The sequence below is a fragment of the Argiope bruennichi genome, chromosome 4 (genome assembly GCF_947563725.1).
Source record: "Argiope bruennichi chromosome 4, qqArgBrue1.1, whole genome shotgun sequence".
Lineage (NCBI taxonomy): Eukaryota > Metazoa > Arthropoda > Arachnida > Araneae > Araneidae > Argiope > Argiope bruennichi.
The window spans coordinates 80,018,146-80,038,913 of NC_079154.1; the positions used below are offsets into that span (position 1 = coordinate 80,018,146).

Sequence of the window (20,768 nt, forward strand, 5' to 3'; positions counted from 1 at the left end):
GAAGTATCGGAAAATCGTTTTTAGAGCCATAAAAAAAGGAACATTTTGGGGTAACTGGAGTAATTGTTTCGGAGTTAGAAATTCAATTTCGTCCTCTGAATTAGTATTACTATCCTTAGAAGATTTAATGAAAATTATAAAAGCTTCATTCAGCACTCTGCCATTTTTTTCTTATTTGATCGTATCCTGTATATGAAGTGCACGCAGATCTAGTATGGGATCACAAAAAAATGTGATTTTAAAGTTTTGATGGATTTCCCTCTAAAAAAAGATATCTGTGAGTCTGCCTGTACAGGCACTACATTAATCCAAGTATATATGAACACTATAACTCAGTAACTCAACGAGACGAATGAGTAAAATTCGGGGCACCGCTAGGAAAGTATCGGAAAATTGTTTTTAGGGCGATAAAAAAGATTTTTTGGGGTAAATGGAGTAATTGTTTTGGTTGCTAGACATTCAATTTTTTTAAAATTCCGAATTAGTTGGATAAAGTTTGAAATTTTTCCTTAGAAGATTGGAATTGGAAATTATAAAAGCATTATTCATTCAGTACGCTGCTATTTTTTTTCATTGATCCTATCCGGTATTTGGAGTATAGGTAGATCCAGTACGGAGATTACAAAAATGTGATTTCAAAATTTTGATGAAATTGGATGTTTTGAACTTCCCTCAAGATAATAAACGATACCTGCGTGTCTGCCTATATACGTACTTTATTAATCCAAGTATATGTGAACTTGAAAACTCAATGTCCCAACGAGACAAATGAATAAAATTCGGTATTAATTCCTACCACAAAAATGTAATAATTTGCATCAAATTCCGATCCAAACAAAGTAATGTTAGCTCAATCTACAAATAAAGGTAATTCTCCAAAATATGTTCTAGATTTTTATTAAAACCAAAAGTCGATACCTATAAAAGTTTTTTAAATGAGATATTATATACATTTTTAATACTATTCCTAATTAGATTCTCAATATTACTTTCAAGGGAAATATTATATGGTTTTTTAAAAATTTTCTTGTGCTTTGCAATTGCATTTAGTGAAATTAGTAAATTTATTTATTTATATTTAAATTATCGTAGCTACAATTAAGAATAAAAGTTTTAAAGCCAGGGGAAATTAGGGTTAAAACGAAGATGGAATCAAACTGGATGGAATCATTAGATTTGCATTCAGTTTTAAGATAGAATAAAAAGGCTTTATTTTCGGAATAAAACTTCAAACTTGTGAAATTGAATAGAAAACTTATAGTAGAAAAGGCTTATATATACTTATAGTAGAAAAGGCTTATATATACTTACAGTAGAAAAGGCTTATATATATTTATCGAAGAAAAGGCTTATATATACTTATAGTAGAAAAGGCTTATATATACTTATAGTAGAAAAGATTTATATATACTTATAGTAGAAAAGGTTTATATATACTTATAGTAGAAAAAGCTTATATATACTTATAGTAGAAGATGCTTATATATACTAATAGTAGAAAAGGTTTATATATACTTATAGTAGAAAAAGCTTATATATACTTATAGTAGAAAAAGCTTATATATACTAATAGTAGAAAAGGTTTATATATACTTATAGTAGAAAAAGCTTATATATACTTATAGTAGAAGATGCTTATATATACTTATAGCAGAAAAGGCTTATATATACTTACAGATTAATTATGTTGATACCAATCTAAAATATTTATTTGCATAAAACCAAGATAAAATCAATTTTAACTACCCATTATATGTTCCATGCTAAAACAAGAACGTAGTATAAAGAAATTCCCTATTTCATGCAAGAAAATTTATTTTTAAAACAAGTAGAAATTAAAGCTTATCAACTTTGGATAAATATTAAACTTTCAAAAATTAATGAATTAATCATTCGCATTATTTGTTTAGAAATTCAATTAACCATAAATTCAATTGTGATTGGATAAACATTCAAGTTCAAATGGATGATGAATTCATCAAGTGCGTTGTTTGATCAAAAATACATTTAACCATCATTTCGTTTGGAATTGGTTAAACATTAAAATTTCAGTGGCTAATGAGTTAGCCAAGCGTATTATTTGCTCTGAAATGCACGTAAAGCATAAATCAATTTTAACTAGAAATTTGTCTTGTTTACAGTTCGACTGAATTTTAATTTGTTTTGGAATTTCGCAGGGGGATTATTTGACCTTCTGTTTAGAAGCAAAGAATGCAAGCGAAAATACACTTCCAGCATGCACAAGTAATAAAGCACACTTCAAGAGCATGCCTGATCGAAAAACAATTTTTATTTTTGAATTGCCAAATGAACTTATTAAAAAGAATGAAAGAAAAAAAAACTTTTCATTTTTATTTCAGCTAATATATTAAAGTAACTCGGCAGAAATGGACAAATAAAAAAATAGAAGAAAATGGCATCGTATAGGAAAAGTAAGAAAAAAATGTAGACAAGGCTCATAACAGAAAGTATGGCATTTTCTATTTTTTCATATTAATTCTTACTAATAATGACTCATCAACTTAGAAATGAGCTGTGTTAGAATAAATACTGAAAAAATTAAATATCTGAAGAATAATGTATAAAAAATCTATAAACTGTTCGCAAATTGGAAGATGGATCTAAAATTTTTTCGCTTGGAGATATTCTTTAAATGGAAATTTGTTTTGCTTTTGCAGATATACAAATATATTATCATATGAAATAAAATAGGCGATTTAAATGTAAGAATGAAATTTAATAAACAAATGAATAAAAGTGAAGCAAAATCATAAATAAAATAAAACACTATGTAAAATAAAATGAATAAAAGTATATAATAGGGAAGAAAAAATGCAGTAACCAGCAATACTGCTCTCTCCAAACTTTTCGCATATTCTCTAATAAAAGTGATATCCCTCACCTCCCATAAAAAATTGTGAACTTTTGGTAAGGTATAGGACATCTTGCATGGCATTGATGTATTTTAGTTGTGAAATATTAAACTTTGGCTTAAATTATCATTTTTACAGAATCTATCATGTGATCCTTGGCGAGATTTTTTGACGATTCATTCCTGAAGTATTGCTAATAATATACAAAAGTCGAATTTGGGTTTTAGACGCTTTTTCTCAACCGACTGGAACCAACATTCGACACAGAACTACAACTGTAATCACAAATCGCAAGTTTGAATAATCTCGTTTACATGCTTTTGAAAGTATAGACCGACAGACGGTCAACCTCTTGTTGGATTTGGCACATAATTTGATACTAACATAATTTGGCACATAATTTGATACTAACATAATTTGGCACATAATTTGATACTAACATAATTTGGCACAAAATTTGATTTTACATTATAGTTTTTAAATTTGTGTGCCAAATTTTAAGCATCTAGTTTTCTTCGTTTAGTATTTATCATTTTGAGTTATACTCGAACAGTCAGACAGATAGGCTTCCTCTGAATGGATTTTACTCAAAATCTGATATAAATTTACAAATTTGATGTAAAGACCAAGAATCAAATTCTATCCATCTAGCACCAAATTTTTTTAAAAATTATTTTTGTCATAGACAAATATATAGAATAACGACAATTTTTTTTAACTCAAGGTAATGTAAATCATAGAGATTCGACAAAATCTCGAGTTCGAGTTTATCTACGCTTACAATATTTTCTGTATACTTCATATACAAGAAAAAAGAAATTGATTGATTGTAGAAATGGACTTCTTAAATTCCATGTTAGAAATTTGTGAATCACTTTTTGAAAAAATTTGGGAAAATGGAATTTTGATGAGAATATTAAAAAAAGAGAAGAATTACATAGAGATTTTAACTGGTACTTATCTTATTTTCTAGACTCTCACTCCAAAAGGATGTAATAACCGTTATCGATTTCTGCCCCTTACAGTCTCGAAAAAAGGAATACCCTAGACAGTTCTAAGTTTTACTTATAATTAAATAGAAAATAGCTAATACTAATAAAAAAATGTATAAAAAGTTTTTTTAAGGACAAAATATCCCGTAAAACAAATACACATTTAAAATTTAAAAGTAAATATAATTAAAATAGTAAAAAAAAAAATGAAAAAAAAACTTTTTGTAGCACAATCTAAACAATATTTAATTATAGGATCGGACTTTTTTTTTAAAATTCGTAAAGCATCATATATATATTTTAATTATGAAATTTAATATATTATAAAGCATACAAATGACAATTAAATGGAAATGTTACTATAATGATATCCTGAAATTTAAATAATACTTGATTTTGATTTAAATATGTTCAATTGCACGGTCCATAGAATTAAATAGCTTTGAAAAAAAACTGCATAAAAAAATTCTTAAGCCTCTCCGGCTATTGCCTGCATTTCCTATTTAGTAGCCTTGATGAAAAAATGTGCACTTACTAAAACACAAAATTCTCTTTTCTTTTTGAAATTTTTGTATTTATTTTACTGCTAAAATTCTATCTACATTATAATATTGCAATCCTTAATGATACAGCAATGTTTAATTTTATTCTTGCATTAGCTGATATGTGTCGCCCTCTTTTGTGTTTTTTCAGTACTTAAAAAAATTCTCATTTAATTATTTCAAAAATATCGGTTTTTAAAACCAACAAATTTATTAAAAGTATCTCAGAAAGTTCAATCATATACACATCCGAGAAGATACATTTTTTTTACATAACTCTAAAAACTACAACAACTATTTTTGTTTTCCCAAATTGATTATTTTAATCAAAAAAATAATCTCACCATTCATCTAAATATTTAAGATTCAGTTTTTTTTTTCAGTATAGTAATTACTGTTTTAAATTAAAATATATGAAATATGTCTTATAATTTTTTTATGATTTAAATCATATAAAGGATTTTATTTATTTATTATAACGTGAAATATCCTCAGATGGTGGAATAAAAAGAAAAACCCTGTAATATATATATAAAATCACATTCAAATTATCATATATCATTTTAGCTTCTAGTGAAAATTTCAAATATCAGCTAAAGAAAATGATTTTTAAAAACAGTTTCTTAATTTTGCCAATTATTTACTTAATTACCAAAGTTTAAATGCCATTTTGTTTTTCCGATATGGCAAAGAATTAATTTTTCATTAAAGCAATGTCGAAAAATACCATAAAAATGAAAGCATTTAATATTTTCTCCGAATAGAATGGCCACATACCTAGAAAAAAAAAAGTACTAAATTTTATAATTTTTTTTAGTCTCTGATGATATAATGAATATCATGAGTTTAGCAAAAGAATTTGATCCCGCAGATGGATTTAACCCATGTCTTTAATCTTTTTGAACTCTGATACATGTTTTTTAATTTTGTTGTAAAGATTATATGCCAAATTCCATTCATATAAATTGATAAATTTGTAAATAATCGTGTTAAAAAATAAGAATGAAATCGAATAAAAAATAAGCACTACAAGATTACAAGATTTATTGAAAAACAAAGGTGTCTAAATACTAAAATACATTAAAATATTGGGAAAGAATATTTTTCTATAATATTGAGAATGCTGTCGTTTTTTTGATGCATATTTCATTGATAACAAAAATTATATATATATATATATATAATGATATTTTAACTCTAATTTCAATTTAATTAATTTCCGAAGTTTTTTCTTAATTTAGCCTATAGTAAGTTCATTCTCTTATTTCTTGATCCAATTCCACTTTCTCTACTTAATTAATTCAAGAGAAGGTTTAGAAAATTGTTGAATAGGCTAAACGCTAACACATTCTCACGCTCCGTATGAAGGGATAGAAAAATATCCAGTAAGCATATGCTTTTTAAAGGATCCCTGTGTTTCCCTTACTTGTGACCGACATGCGTCAGAATTCCCTATCAGAATCTTAATAATATATTAGCACTGTAAAGGAATATTTTCTCTATCTAAATCTCATGTTATATAAGGGGATAATTTATTTCGCTCTTTTTCCCCACTTCTGCTTTTGTGCCGCACTGTGCTTTGTTACCGTCTCTGCTTGTAAATAATTATGCTTTCCCGATGGATTAAAATTAATTAAAAAAATGTAAAAAGTCTCTTCACTGTCTTCAAACTGCATTCTGCTTCACACAAAATAATGCTTACACACACACACACACACACACACACACACACACACACACACACATATATATATATATATATATATATATATATATATATATATATATATATATATATATATATATATATATATATATATATATATATATATATATATATATATATATATATATATATATATATATATATATATATATATATATATATATATATATATTATCATTATTATTTTGCCTCTAGTGAAAAATTTCAATTATTAGTAACATGAATATTTAGTTAAATTTCAGTAATTTTAGAAATTTTCAGACTTTTTTTTTCCATGGTTTGATTTTTCATTTATGGTTGCTGTTCACCATAAATGATTAAAATTAATTGCTGAATCCAAGACATTGAATAAATAACCAAAATAATTAACTTTTTAATTTTGAGAAGAAAATTAATTATTTAAATACATTTAAAATCATGCGTTACTGAATTTAATTTTAGTTACACCTAAAACATAAATAATAATTAATCAACTGAGATTTCAGTGAAGTGCTTGCAAGTCGCTTTATGTGTTTTTCCTGGGACAACCAACTACCCAGACGTGGACCTAAATCTTCCGAATCCTAATGTAAATGACGTGTTTATGGTCTGAAACAGCGCTGCGGCAATGAATAATTCATGTCTAGAAAAGCTCTATTTAGGGCTGTTATCTACATTAATGGATTCTGAAAATGATAATGGCAGAATATACATTCCAAGATATCGCCAATTACTATTTTGGCGAAAGTGCATCTGTGGTAGAAACCAATACACACGGTTGTAAAAAATAGCCAAAGGGAACAGACACAAGCCTTAAAGGTAGGAACTGCCTATTTCATGATATGCAATTAAATATAGAAATTGCGTAAGGATATTTATTGCTTTTGGTATATTGCCAATTCTCTTTAGGAGTTCAGGGAACTTAGAAGAGTAAAATTATTTAAGTTCATTGTAAAGAAAGTGAATAAATCTGCATACACTTTAAGAAGATTTTGAATAAAATTCGAAGTTTTATTTCAATTAAAGAAGAAAATATATACAATTTTAAGCAAATTATTTCATTCATTCTAAAGTTTATAAAGTTTTGCATAGCTCTAAAGGATACCGCCATGAAGTTCTTTATCATCATCTTTCTACATTTAAAAAATGATTGTTTTTATTTATTTAATCTATCTAATTATGAATTATTTTACATATTTTTAAAGTTAGGATAAATATTTATTTTTGATGATTATACGAGTTGACTAATCATGGCACAAAATTGGAGTTTTACAGAATCTTTTAATACTAGGCCATTTGTTTGGCATGAATCATACATAAAAGCATTTATGATTTACTTGGCACAGTGTAATATCAAAAATGAATTTTGCGCCATGAAAATACATGAAATCAAGCCTAAGTTTGAAACAGTATGACTAGTTCTTTATCTTTCTACTTAGATCTGCATACATAAAGATGAAATTCACAATTTATACCCTACAGAAATTGAAGCTACTGAATATTTCCATCAAATATTTCCATCAAAATATTTAAAAAGCATAGACGAAGTTTTAATGAGAAACTCTTAGCAATCAATTTAAGAGTTAAATTTTTATTAATTAAAAATAATGTATCTACATACAGATAAGATAATATTATCTTTAGTATTGCTCTTTCTATTAAATGGCAACATTGTAAAAACATTTTTAAGCATTTTATTTATTTACCTCAATGACGCACTTACGATTTTTTATAAGAATTTTGTACCATTCTTTAAAAATTATTAAAATGAAAAAAAATTCGGTGGTTTGCAACAATTATTTGATACATTCTGTGATTTAAAAAGTACTTTACGCCATTAATATTCCCATTCTAATAATAAAAATCAAGTTTTCCACTACAATTATCGCATTATGTATGTGGATTACGAGTAAAAACACTCGTCTTGTATATTTTCTACTGAAACCTTTACAATAAAATATTAATATTTACCTTGAAGTCTTTTGAATCGTGATTTATTGAATTGATTGAATGTGACTGAATGTGATTTATGAATCATCATTAAGGCTATAAATCCTTTTCCTTGAATTTCATAATAAATAAGAATAATTCTTATATCCATGAACTTAAAATAAATTCTCGAACCTTAATTTTAGTCCAATAAAAATCTGAAACCAGATTTCAAATAATCTAGTCATTTTTTAAGAGATTGTGACAAATCGATAGGTGGAAAATAAACTAATTCTGCCTTTGAATCAAATTTTTCATGTTGTATTAAGTAACTGTTTTTTAAAAAAATAATATGTTAATATGCTTGAATTATAATCAATATAATTTTTCGCTACTGTTTGTTAGTTTTAATATTATAGATAATACATATCATGCCATGTATTATCACATTTAACAAAACTATATATAAACTTCTTATATCTGTTATTGGTGATTGGATCAAACTGTTTTCCATAGTCTACAAATGTTTGGAAAATATTTCTGAAATGTTAATCAAATGTAATAATATTTTATAATATGCACACTGAATTTGAGATATCAGATAAAAATAATATTCCACTTCTAAGCAGTTAGTTATTTTCAAAATGCCAAAAAACAAATATAAATTAGCGATCAAGATTTAGGGGAAAATGGGAATACGACTCAAACCAGTTTTGCTTTGTAAAAATGCAGTTTCAGCTTGTATGTTGAAAATGCAAGCAAGTTTCAAAATGACGGTAAATTTTACTGTTTGTGCTGATTATTTGTACTTGAAAAATATAAATTGCTGAAAAAATATAATTAATTTTAACTCATGATTATTATTTTATTTATTTTATGCTAATCAGCACTTAATGTACAATTAATTATTATAAATATTACAGAATTTAGAAATTAATTTTTGCCTCAAATTTCCTACCAGATGGCGCCACGCGTATAAAATAAAAATTTTATTAAGTTAATCGTTTGAATGATAGTTACTTAAAATTTAAACTGATGTATTATTATTGAGTATATACAAGAGCACAAAACTCCATAACTCTATCACTAAAGGGGTGAAAGAAAAAAATGTTTAGAAAAGTCTTTCATTACTTACATGAAACAACCAAATAAAATTTTATAAAAAGAACCATTACTGTGTAGTTGCATTTTATTTTTGTCTATAGTAGTCGTAAACAAACGCATAAATAAATTCTACAGATCCTTAGATATAAGAATGCTAATCAACTTACAAACAGTATCTAATAAAGCTCTAATACGCTTACGATGCTCATTTAACATGCTAAAGAATAACATTTGATTCTATTCTTCTCGACAAATTGCGGAAAAAGATTCCCAAGTAAAGACTAAGTTCTGTATAAAGAAGTTTTGAAAAGCTTACTTTAAAATCTTTCAAGCTGGAAAACTGTTTTCGTAAGAGGAAACATGGAAGGACGGCGATTTTTCAGTCTAGTAACTTTAAGCTTCAGCCCCTACGTTTTTGCTGTTGACAATTTTATTCCTCCTGTTACGAAGAAACCAAATTATTATGTGAAAAAGAAAGGGACATCCATATTCTTTCTAATTTTTCTTTGATTAAATGCATACATTCATAACAAAATGTAAAAGGGGTTTTTTTTTTCGTTTTTATAGCTTAGTTTAAGAATCCATTGCACTACTAAAAAAGACACAAGGTGATGAGTTTTCGTATTAAAAAGTTATGAATTAGCAATAAAATCGTTTAAAAAGTTTTATGATTTGAATGATTATATTTAGCAAATCTAGATATTTCCCTCACGCTATATAAATTAAAATTATTTCAAAGTATAAAAGAATGAAAATTTCAAAATTCAAAGATAGTTTGTTTTAAATTTATTATGAGAGATATTAACCCATGTAAATTTGTCTCAACCATCGATTTTTATGTATTTCTGAAGGAGTTTAACTATATTTTACAATGTTATACTACATAAATCTGATTCAAATTCTTTTGATCTTTGCACGCTCAAATGCCTAACCAATAAATGAATATTAGTACGAGGAAAAACTTCCACCTTTGGGTTTGCCAATATGTTACAGGAGGAAAATCTTCCAAGAAATCAAATGATTTAGGTTTATTTCTACTCAATAGAGCTGATTATATCTAGAGAAACATTGAGTTAATGCAAAATACTAAATCTGAACTAAATATGAATTATACTTCGTTGGGAAAAAAAAATATCGAGAATGCTTTATAAAATTTGTCAGTATGTTTTTGATGTTTTTAATTTAAAACCTTTTCATACTTTGAATTCAAACTATTTTACAATTAAAAAGGTAAAATAAAGACACTAAACAACACTCATTTGATCACATGACTTTTATTTGTACCATATTATAGGTATTTTTTGCCAATTTTCATCTTCACTGAAGACAGAATGATGTATACATTACAGAATTTCATGCATTTTTAAATAGAAATAACACTTATTTTTATGTATACCAGGTATTAAAAATATTTTAATGCTATAATTAACATAGATCCCTATACTATAGCACAAAAGGTGTTGTTGCTATTCCAAATCATTTTTCAAATCCAGTAATTGATAGTAAATTATGTATTCAGAGCACAGTATTTCATAATAAACTTTCTATCTAGTATACAATGCTCTGAATTTTAGAACCAATATTATTTTTACAGTTTATGAAAAGATATTTTAAATATTAGAAATGAAATCAATGAAGTGTAAAATTAAAAGAGGATACTTATTATATTGCATTAAATTTCATGTTTACTTTTAAAATTATGCAAAAATGTAAGGTTTCATATTGATCCGCCATATTTTATAAAAAAAAATTGTGACAAAGTTATAACTACACAACTGTTTTGTGCAAACAGTATTAAAAGTAGCGTTGCAGTGTGCTTCAAATATTTTCAGCTTTTGATATATAGTACCAGAGCAGAAAAAAAGTATCCGAGAAAAACATTTCCTAAAAAACAAAATTATTTGCATTTCGGCAAAATTTTCACAATACTCTCCGTACTCGTAAGCATTAAATCGCCAAATTCTCAATGCCCGCAGTTTTGAGAATTTTACATATACAAAAAAAATATTAATGCGAAGATAGAATAAAATGTTGATATACATAAAATAAAAGTCCTTCACAGAAAATAATCTACAGAATTACAGTACACGATAAATCTAAACATTACAGAATACAGAAAATTCAAACTTCATAAAATATAACATTATGCACATACAATCCATTCACTAAACATGATCTATAAAAAAATGTTTTTAAAAAAGATATTATTTTTTTTAAATTTATGCAGAAATAAAAAAATTGAACTTGAAATTTCCACTGCATAAAGAATAAACAATGCAATCCGTAGATATATTGATAGTAATTTACAATTCAAAAATAACTATACCGTTAATTAATTATATCATGAAAGCATTGTGTTCTAAAAGATTAATATTTAGTTCACTCACCAAAAAGTATTTAACTACAGCAACTTGAGATGTCTGATGATGTATCGATATATATATATATATTAAAGAATTCTTTAGATACAAATAAACAATAATTAAATTTAAAGTATATAATTAGCATTGAATGAAAAATAATTAAACGATATGTCTTAGTTTAATATTTAGTAATAGTTAAGGTATCTCAACATAGCGTGTAGAAATCTTACGTGTTAGACCATCGAAACATGATATACTATTTTTACATAAGAAATTATGTTCAGAAATGCTTAAATTGCATTATTGGCAGGCTTACTGGATAAAATAAGGGAGGATCACTTAAGAGATATTGCAGGTGAAGAATGGCTGAAGTATAGAGAAGGTGGCAAATATGAGCGCTGCCATTATGTGAGCGGCAAGGTCAGGAACTGGCATTATATGAATGGCAAAGTCGAGCACTTACATTATGTGAGCGCTAAAGATTGGAAGAGGCATCATATGAATGGCAAGGTCGAGGCACTGATATTATGTGAATGGAAAGGGCGAGCATTAGAAAAAATATACCAATACTTTATTCAAAAAAAAAATCTCTCTAGCAATTATTGTTTTTTTTTCTTTTTTGTGGATGCATAAAGCTCTCGGTTATAAAATAGCCGCAGAAGTAAATGTCAACCAAGATCTTAGAAGATTAGACGCATGTTGATATTACCTTTACAATCTAAATCGATCCGATTACACATGCGATGATGCGCAACTAGCTTTATGCTGTAGAAAAAAAATTTGGAACCTCATGATAGTTTTCTGCTATGCATCTTTGCGTTTAGTGCATTACTGTAGTTCTGTTTTTGTATACTGTGTATTATTAATGGTAAAGACCATTGCGTATTCAAACTTTCTTCGTTATGGTTCGGACAGACTAAACACGTTAATTCAGTACACGATTTTAAAGAATCTATAAACTAGTGAATATAATTTTCCCAAATTAATTCTGAACTTTAATCTCATCGGGTGTAATTTTAAAAACTTAAAATATCCCAACGAAAATTTTGCGGAAGCGACCATGCAAAATTCAGAGTGTTACTTAAAAAATATAATACAAGTAAAAAATAATATTTAAATTATCATTAAAAAATTGTTGCTGTAATTAGGAAAACTCTAATAATTCCCAACTTCGTAATATCACCAAAATTCAATTCTAGTTTCATTTAAGAAAATTTATGACCGATTATTAAAAACACTAATTTTATATTTTAAATCAATTTTTAATATAGCATTTCTGAAAAAAGTTTGTTGATCAAATAATTCAAAAATTAAGTAAAATGCACACTGAGTCACGGATATATTTCAAATACCATTCAATCAAGAGAGAAATAACTTTTTTAGTATAAGAGTCATAAAATACAGTTGCAAGTGTTTAAGACTAATTCTCTAACCTTTTTTTTTATCATTTCATAGAAGAAATAAAGCCCAAAATTATACACTCATACACACAAGCACTCACTCAACATCACAGTATATACGCGGTATATAAAATATCACGATTTAAACATTGGTCTAAATGTATGATGATAAACAATGATTCTATATGATACAAAACAGTGTGCATCAACAGCAAGACATGGATTGCTGTTTTCAGGAGAAAGCATAAATAAGACTCATTTTTTCCCCAGACTTCCATCTCTAGTTTGGCACAAAAAAAGAGTGTAGACAATAATACGCCAGCAAATTTGAAACAACAAAATAAGGACATTAATTTTTGACAAAATTGCTAAACGAAACGAACACTATTTTGTTGTTTCAAGCACACTTATACATTAGAAACAATCCCTGTTTGATACATCCTCTATTTCAGACTCTTGAAATTTATGGCTTCATCTTTTTTTTACATTTGTTGCGCTAGTAGTATGTGTTGAAATCTTCCAACCATTTTTTGGCAAAGTTCGAATAAGCGTGCTTAGAAAAGCCGTCACAGCAACCCATCCGGAACTGTTGTATGCAGCGTTAATGACCTGATGAATGATTTTTAAGCAGATGTTTCTGCCGTCTTAGGTTTGGGATCTTCGGGATCTGGCAGATGGACAGTGGGCGGTTTTTGGAGACAAGGCACCAGGAATAGCATAATACCACTGATGGCAATCATGGTACCAGACATGAAGAATCCCGGGTCATAAGAACCCAGGAAATCATACAGCCAACCTAAAAATATTTAAATTCGTTAAAGCAACAATTTAATATTCAATAGAATCGCTAATACTAAAATCACGAGCTTATTTAAATTGAATTACAAATGTTTTCTATATAAGTAAATTTAATTCAATTGCAAAATAACATTTTAAAGTATTTCATTCGTGAAATTAATTGTATTTAAAAAAACAAACTATAACTGCGGGTTTGAAATGTTTATTTCCTTTCTTGAAACAGTGAAAAGAATATTAAATAAGATAAAAACAAAAATTTTAAGTAATAACGAAAGTAATAACAATATATATTAAATTCTCAAATCAATATTTCTTTTGAAAAATTAATTAATAAATGTTTTGCATCAAAGTACGTGAATTATCCAAGAATAAAAATTTGCAAATTTATTTGAAGCTATGAACTCACATATCAACAAATTGATTGTATTTGAAACCACGCTTAACTTAAAACAAAAATTGATAAACAGAACTTGTAAAATTAACGTAATATAATAAAATTTATATTATGAAGTTTGAAAATAACATTTTTATATTATGCTCTTGGGATAAAAGTGCATCTTTGATATTATCCAACTTCTTTTTGTTCGAAAACTATTTACATTAATATATATTGAAATCTACATAATAAATATTTTGAAACCTGATGTTGTTTTAAATAATTATTCCGATTTTCCTAGTTCTATTTTAATTTCTAACAAATTAAGATTCACTTATAGAAAAATTGCATCAATAAAATTATTTTATTAAAAAGCAACGATTCACAACAAGAATTACTTTATTTTTTATATCCTAGACTGAAGCTTAAGAAAAAGTCATTTGTTAGATTATTCATTTACAGCAGGTGGTTTATGAACGAAGAAAGGCATTTAGAAAATTTCTGGGCTCATAAAAGTATTGGAAAGCTCGTTACTCAGAATAATAACTCCAAACGTTAAGTAATACTAAATCCAAACATTAATTAATTACTTTATATACATTATCCTGAAAAGGCATATGACTATTCTAATTCAGTTGTTACTTTTTTCTGGAAAAGAAAAAGCCCTTAAAATTTATTTCAGAAATTTAGAAGAAGAAAAATATTGAATTATAAAGCACAATATTAAGTAAAGCAGGTAAATTCAGTTCAGGTTTGTGAAATGGCTTCAAGGTTTTTAATATAACCTGAAAAGTAATCATAAAATGAAAAAGCGAATTTGGCAATACGTCAGTATATGAAATGCTGATGTAACGTTCAATGCTGGAGATCATTAGGAGAGTTTCGAACAGTAATTTCTTGTAACACCAGGAAAGTTACACAAAATCATTTTTCAGGTATCTGAAAAAATATTTCTTTTCAATCTTAGAAAGTGTTTGGATTTCTAGCGAATAGTCTCAGTTTATTGACGGTGAATAGTATTGGAGTTTTCATACTTTGTGCTCTGTATAATGAGTTCAATTAGATTCAAGTTAACAATTGATATAGACTTGCATTCCTGGCACTAAATACCGTAATTTCGGGTCATATTAAAAAAAATCGATTTAATTTTTCAAATATGGTGAAATCGTTCAAAAATATATACAAAAACGTTTAGAAACAGGCGCTTATATTTTTATAAATTAATTCTTTACATGGATGGCAATTTTCATTTAAGGAAATTTTAAATTTATATTATTTTAATACATCCATCATTTCAAATATTAATTTTTAGAATCTCTCATCTTTTTATTCATCTCATATAATGTATACTAAACTTTATATGCTTAATACTTTATACTGAGCTTTATATGCTGATTCAATGAAATAAAGAGTTGAGGCAAACAGCAGACATCTAGACAATTAGTCTCGCCGTTCCAATAAAAAGTTTGCTTTTCGGTGTGAAATCGCTTTGAAACGTGTCGAAAAGTCTTTTGCCAAACTCATTTTTTAATTCTTGCTTTCAATTCAGTTTGTCTGTTTAAATCGGGTTATTTTTAAGATGCCAAATGCTAATGTTGCAAGAATAAATTGCAGTGAGTAACCCGTTGGTTAATAGGAGTGCCAGAACGTTGGCAGCATGATTTGTTGTTGAACAAGATAAGAAATTGTGAGTTTAGGTTCTGTGGGTACGAAGGGGATTGCTCGTTAGAATATTTTTTTTATCGTTCGAAATGCTCGAGATAGCAGAACTTTGTTGTATTGAGCAACTAAGGAATAGTTGAAATATTTCTTTACTGAAAAGCAACTTTATGCCTATGCGTGATCAATTTTAGTACAGGGTGGCCATTATGCCAATTTTAGCAGGGTGATTTCCCTATTTGATGGTATTTACAGCTAAACCGAATGAACGAAATTAAACCAAATTTCATATACAGGTTGTGGAAGGCATGGAAGGATTAATTCTGCGAGAAAAAAAATAGTACCAAAAGCTGTCGATAGGAAGAATACTGATGCTGCTCTCACCTACGAACGAGGAACGCACCTGACTTTTGCTTTAATGTTTCTTGCCCGAATGGAGATCGACATGGAAAATATTGTGGAGAGATGAGGCTCCTTTTTAGGGTCTGTCATTACTCAGAACTGCCTATTTGGGCACGTGAACGTCTCACAGTGATCTAAGAAATGCCATTCCATTTCCCAAATGTGACCGTGTGGTGCGGTTTCACGGCCAATTTCATAATCGAACCATACTTTTTGGAGAATCTCACTCGAAAAGGTCCTATTACCTGCATTATTAATGGCGAAAAATATGAGCAAAACCCGCAAACTTTTGTTATTCCGCAACTGCAGCAAAGACAATGCTTGGCCTCAATAATTTTTCTGCAAAATGAAGCATGGCCACATATTTATCATTTAGTACAGAGCCTTTTACGATAGAATTTCGGTACTGAGACAGATATCAGTCAATATTTTCAGACGGAATGGCAGCCCCGTTCCCTGGGCATCTCTCCATGTAACTTATAGCTGTGGGGGTAGCGCCTGAAATCTGTAGTGTATACACTGGTGGCGTTCCAAACCTGCATGTTTTCAAATCGAAAATAAGACGGGCTGTTGTGAACATCGGAACTGACAGTTTACACGCAACAGAAGAGAACGTCATACACCGTATGCAACATGTTGTATACAGGGTAGACCGGTATATTGAAAATGTTGCACGGAATCCAAGGGACCCTAATATTGATGAATAAAAGATTATTTTTTGTGAGTTTTATTTTATTTTTCATTCATAACTATACTCTTACGGCGCAGTACTTCCCAACAACTTTTGGTACTAATTTTTTTCAGCGGAATTCATCTTTCCATACTTTTCACAGTCCGTATATGAAATGTGGCTTCATTTCGTTTATTAGTTTTAGTTGCAGATGCCACTAAACATGAAAATTTAATTTATGGCCACCCTGTATAAAATTATAATACCTTTAATGAAAATTAAAAGATATTAAGAAAAGTTTTAATTACCTGTAATCGGAGGACCGATAAGACTCGAAATTCCTTGGAAGACCAGTAAAATACCAAATGCATTAGTCAATTTATCCAAGCCCAGGAGATCAACAAGAATGACTGAAGTCAAGCTAACGTAAGCTCCTGAAAATATAGTAAACATTTGATCTGATTCACAATGAAGTTTCTTGGTTTAAATATAACAATATAATGTCAATTTAAAACCATTAGAATAATGAGAATAATGAAAAATTTAATGTTTAAGAAGCAAAATCAAATTCCACCTGTCCACCTGTCCACCATATGTGATGTTTTTAATACCAGCAAAGGAACAAAAGTTTTTTTGTAATTCAAAATATAAAAACATAGGCAATGTCTGTATGAGCTAAACGATTGTAAATTACTAAGCATTTTTGGTACTTATAAAATTATCAGAAAAAAGATTAGAATTTGAGAAAATAGCATCTAAAGATGTAAAATAATATTAAAATGTATAAAAATTAGTGCAACTTTCCTAAAAAACAGACTTAGAAACAAAATTCCATCGGTTGTAAAAAGAAAGATATTCAAAAATTAAGAATACAAAAAATTCATAATTTCGCGAAAAAAAAACGACTTTTTAAGGTAGCCACCTATCTTAAAATAATAGATATCGAGAAAATAGATGGAAGTTATATTCAAGGAGGACTGAAAAATGTTTTATTGACTGAACAATGAGTATACAATCACATAATATGTTCAATTAATACTAACCTGCAGTAGCTCCAAAAGTTGCACAATAGGTCGCCATTAAAGAATAGTCCAATGCATAGGCGCTTAAAGCAGTAGACAAACCACAAATGAGCAAACTAACATTGTAGATCCACAATCGGTTGGCGCATGATCTGTCAGATAAGTAGCCCAATGTGACTCTGCCAATAGTATTGGATATTCCTATTATAGATAGAAGAAAACTGGCTTCTTCAGCGGTGGTCAAATTCAAATCAGTGACTCTGTCCTTCGTGTAAATATAAGGTACATTGAATCCGATGCTGGTTAAAAAATTGGAAACGGCAAACAAGAGAAAAACAGGATTCTTCAGAAGTGAGAAATTTGTCATTTCTCCAAGAGCATCTCGCATTTCTTTAGGACAGCATTTGAATCGACTTCTCTTCGATTCGCCTTCCGAATTATCCCATACAGAAGAATATGAAATGTTAGGATGTGATCTATATTTAGCCAGACTAACCAAACTTCCACTGTAAAAAATATCTTTTCTGTACATGAGACCTCCATGATGGGACTGTGAACAAGAATATTCCAACTGAGAAAGTTCTTTGTGGGTTTGGGCCAGGGAAGCCGAAGAACATACAAAGCTCGATAAGGGAGTTCCTTCCACTTTTCTACGAAGGAAATCCGTTGGCAGCATTAAACTATTCCTAAGAGTCGAATCTGTCTTCTTATCATGAGTGCAGCCATTAGATCTAAGAATATTATCTTTACTGACACTATTAGCTTCTAAGGGCGTGGAAGGGTTTGTGCTATACCCTGGCGGAAGCATCATCTTTGGAGTTATGTCCAAAGATTTAGAGTGATTTATAAAGCCATTGGTAAGTCTTGAATCATTAGAAACTGTGTCTTCAGAGTGTTTTTTCGATTCTCCTTCTGTTGTGGCATGTCCATTAGCTTGGAACATTAGAGGTGTCGACGGACTGATTCCATCTTCTGTGACCGATAATCTTCCGTTGCTCAGAGTGCCATTGCTTAGCTTAAGTTTCGGTAATTCTGGGTTCTTTATGACTGGAAGTACTTTTTTCCGAGGGCAAGAGGCTTCTAAAGGGCGAAATAAGGCTCCAAAAACTGTGCAATTAAGTACCATGGCAGCTATTATAAGCATTGACCCTTTCCATCCGTACATTTCTACTAAATACTCAGTCAGTGGTGCTAATGCAAAAGTGCCCATGCCTGAACCGCATACTGCTATTCCTGTTGCAAAGGCACGTTGTTTCTCGAAATAACATGTAACGCTAACTATGGAAGGAAGGTACATAAGACCAAGTCCAGCACCTGAAAATTAAAAATAAATGAAAACGTTTTAAAAATAAATGTAGTATTCTAAATTTGAAATTACGCTTCAATAAGATCTTATTGGAAAGTTTTAATGTAGCTTCTGTTAAAAGAACAAAAATCATTTACTAATTTGATTAGTTTGCAATTATTATACTGTTATGTTTATTATTAATCATAAAAAGACATTTATTATCCGATTTTGAGTTAGAATGACCATATTTTTCTGATCTGTAAATAGGTTAAATTGAATTTCCTTGTTAATTTGCTAACCCACTCGGTTATATAAAATTTAATCACAGATTTATTCGGCGTTTAAAAATAATTATAACTATAAACAAATTTTCAAAAATATTTTTATTAACACTTTTTAAAGAGATAGGAAAACTTCTTTTGCAATAGAAGATAGTGCTAATTAATGATATAGAATCTTATTAATTCTATTATTCTTATTATAATTGCCTCAAATATCCATTTCATTTCTATTTTTTTCATAAATCTATTTAAAAAGTTTTCACCTCAATAAATACCTCATCTCTATAAATAAATAAGTTAACTTATATTATGATAACTTGATTTGATAGTTAATGATTACTGAAAAGAAAATTTCGATAATCATTATATAAATATCAATTATTATCTTCCCCTACATTTAGAAATATCTAATAACATTTACCTGTTAAAATTCCGATAGTAAAATAGAGGGTGAGCACATTTGGGGCCAGAGTGCTTAGCATGAGACCTGCAGCAGCAAGTATGGACCCCGCAATGGTGACTGCACGGCAGCCATATCTGTTTGTGAGTCCACTGGCAATAGGGCCTAAAACAAAAGGAAAATTAAATTAATATGACTAATTTCACGAAAGCACGACATTATTTATGTTAACGTTATAATTTTAAACGAGCAATTCTAGTACATATAAAAATTTATTCCGTGCATCTCGAAACGGCTCTAACGATTTGGATCATATTTAAATAATGTTTTTTTAGTTTATCTATAAAGGTGTCTTTCCTGAAAAAGCGATTTTAAACACACACACACAAAAAAAAAATCATTTTTTTTATAACTAACTATTAGAGCCTTTTTCTATCTCCTCTCATTCTGACGATGTCATATAATGCCATTTCGTAAATTTTCATGGTACTTGCATTGTTGCCATAGGGTGATAACCAACTGGTACCTCAAAATTTTGTGAGATGGCGCTTTATGAAATTATCCGAATACGAATGCGTATTCACATCCAATAACAACAATGCAATTACTGTGTTAATCAATCAACTTGTCAGACAAGTAACATTACTGAATTTCGACATCAAGTCAATGTTGGGTATGTTTTTCTTTGGTTAGACCGAGGAATTCGTACAGTTTATTTATAATGTGTATTTGTATCCAATTTGGGCACTTTACAATGCCTGAGAAACCTTTGAGAAAAGCATTTAATTTTTATTTTTCTCCGAAAAACACTATAATAATAAAATAATAATAATAAATAAATAAATAAAATTAAAAACAAATGCCGATCGTATTTCGGCTTTCTAGATACTTTCATTAAAGCAGGAGCCTAACATGTTTCAAAACGTTTTCATTCGCTAATATATTGAAAAATATTTGATTAAAT

The 20,768-nt window shown here is 28.5% G+C and overlaps 1 protein-coding gene across 2 annotated transcripts in view; it reads right to left on the reverse strand.

Moving 5' to 3' along the window:
- Positions 1-10,412: 10,412 nt before the first annotated feature.
- Positions 10,413-20,768, reverse strand: part of LOC129965836 (monocarboxylate transporter 14-like) — a 61,178-nt gene continuing 50,822 nt past the window's right edge. For both annotated transcript variants that reach the window (XM_056080050.1, XM_056080052.1), the window contains exons 3-6: positions 19,826-19,969; positions 17,857-19,149; positions 17,122-17,247; positions 10,413-13,704 (exon numbers count right to left, since the gene is read on the reverse strand). In XM_056080050.1, coding sequence (XP_055936025.1) covers positions 13,532-13,704; positions 17,122-17,247; positions 17,857-19,149; positions 19,826-19,969 — 1,736 coding nt within the window. In that variant the 3' untranslated portion in view covers positions 10,413-13,531. The remainder of the gene's footprint in view (positions 13,705-17,121; positions 17,248-17,856; positions 19,150-19,825; positions 19,970-20,768) is intronic.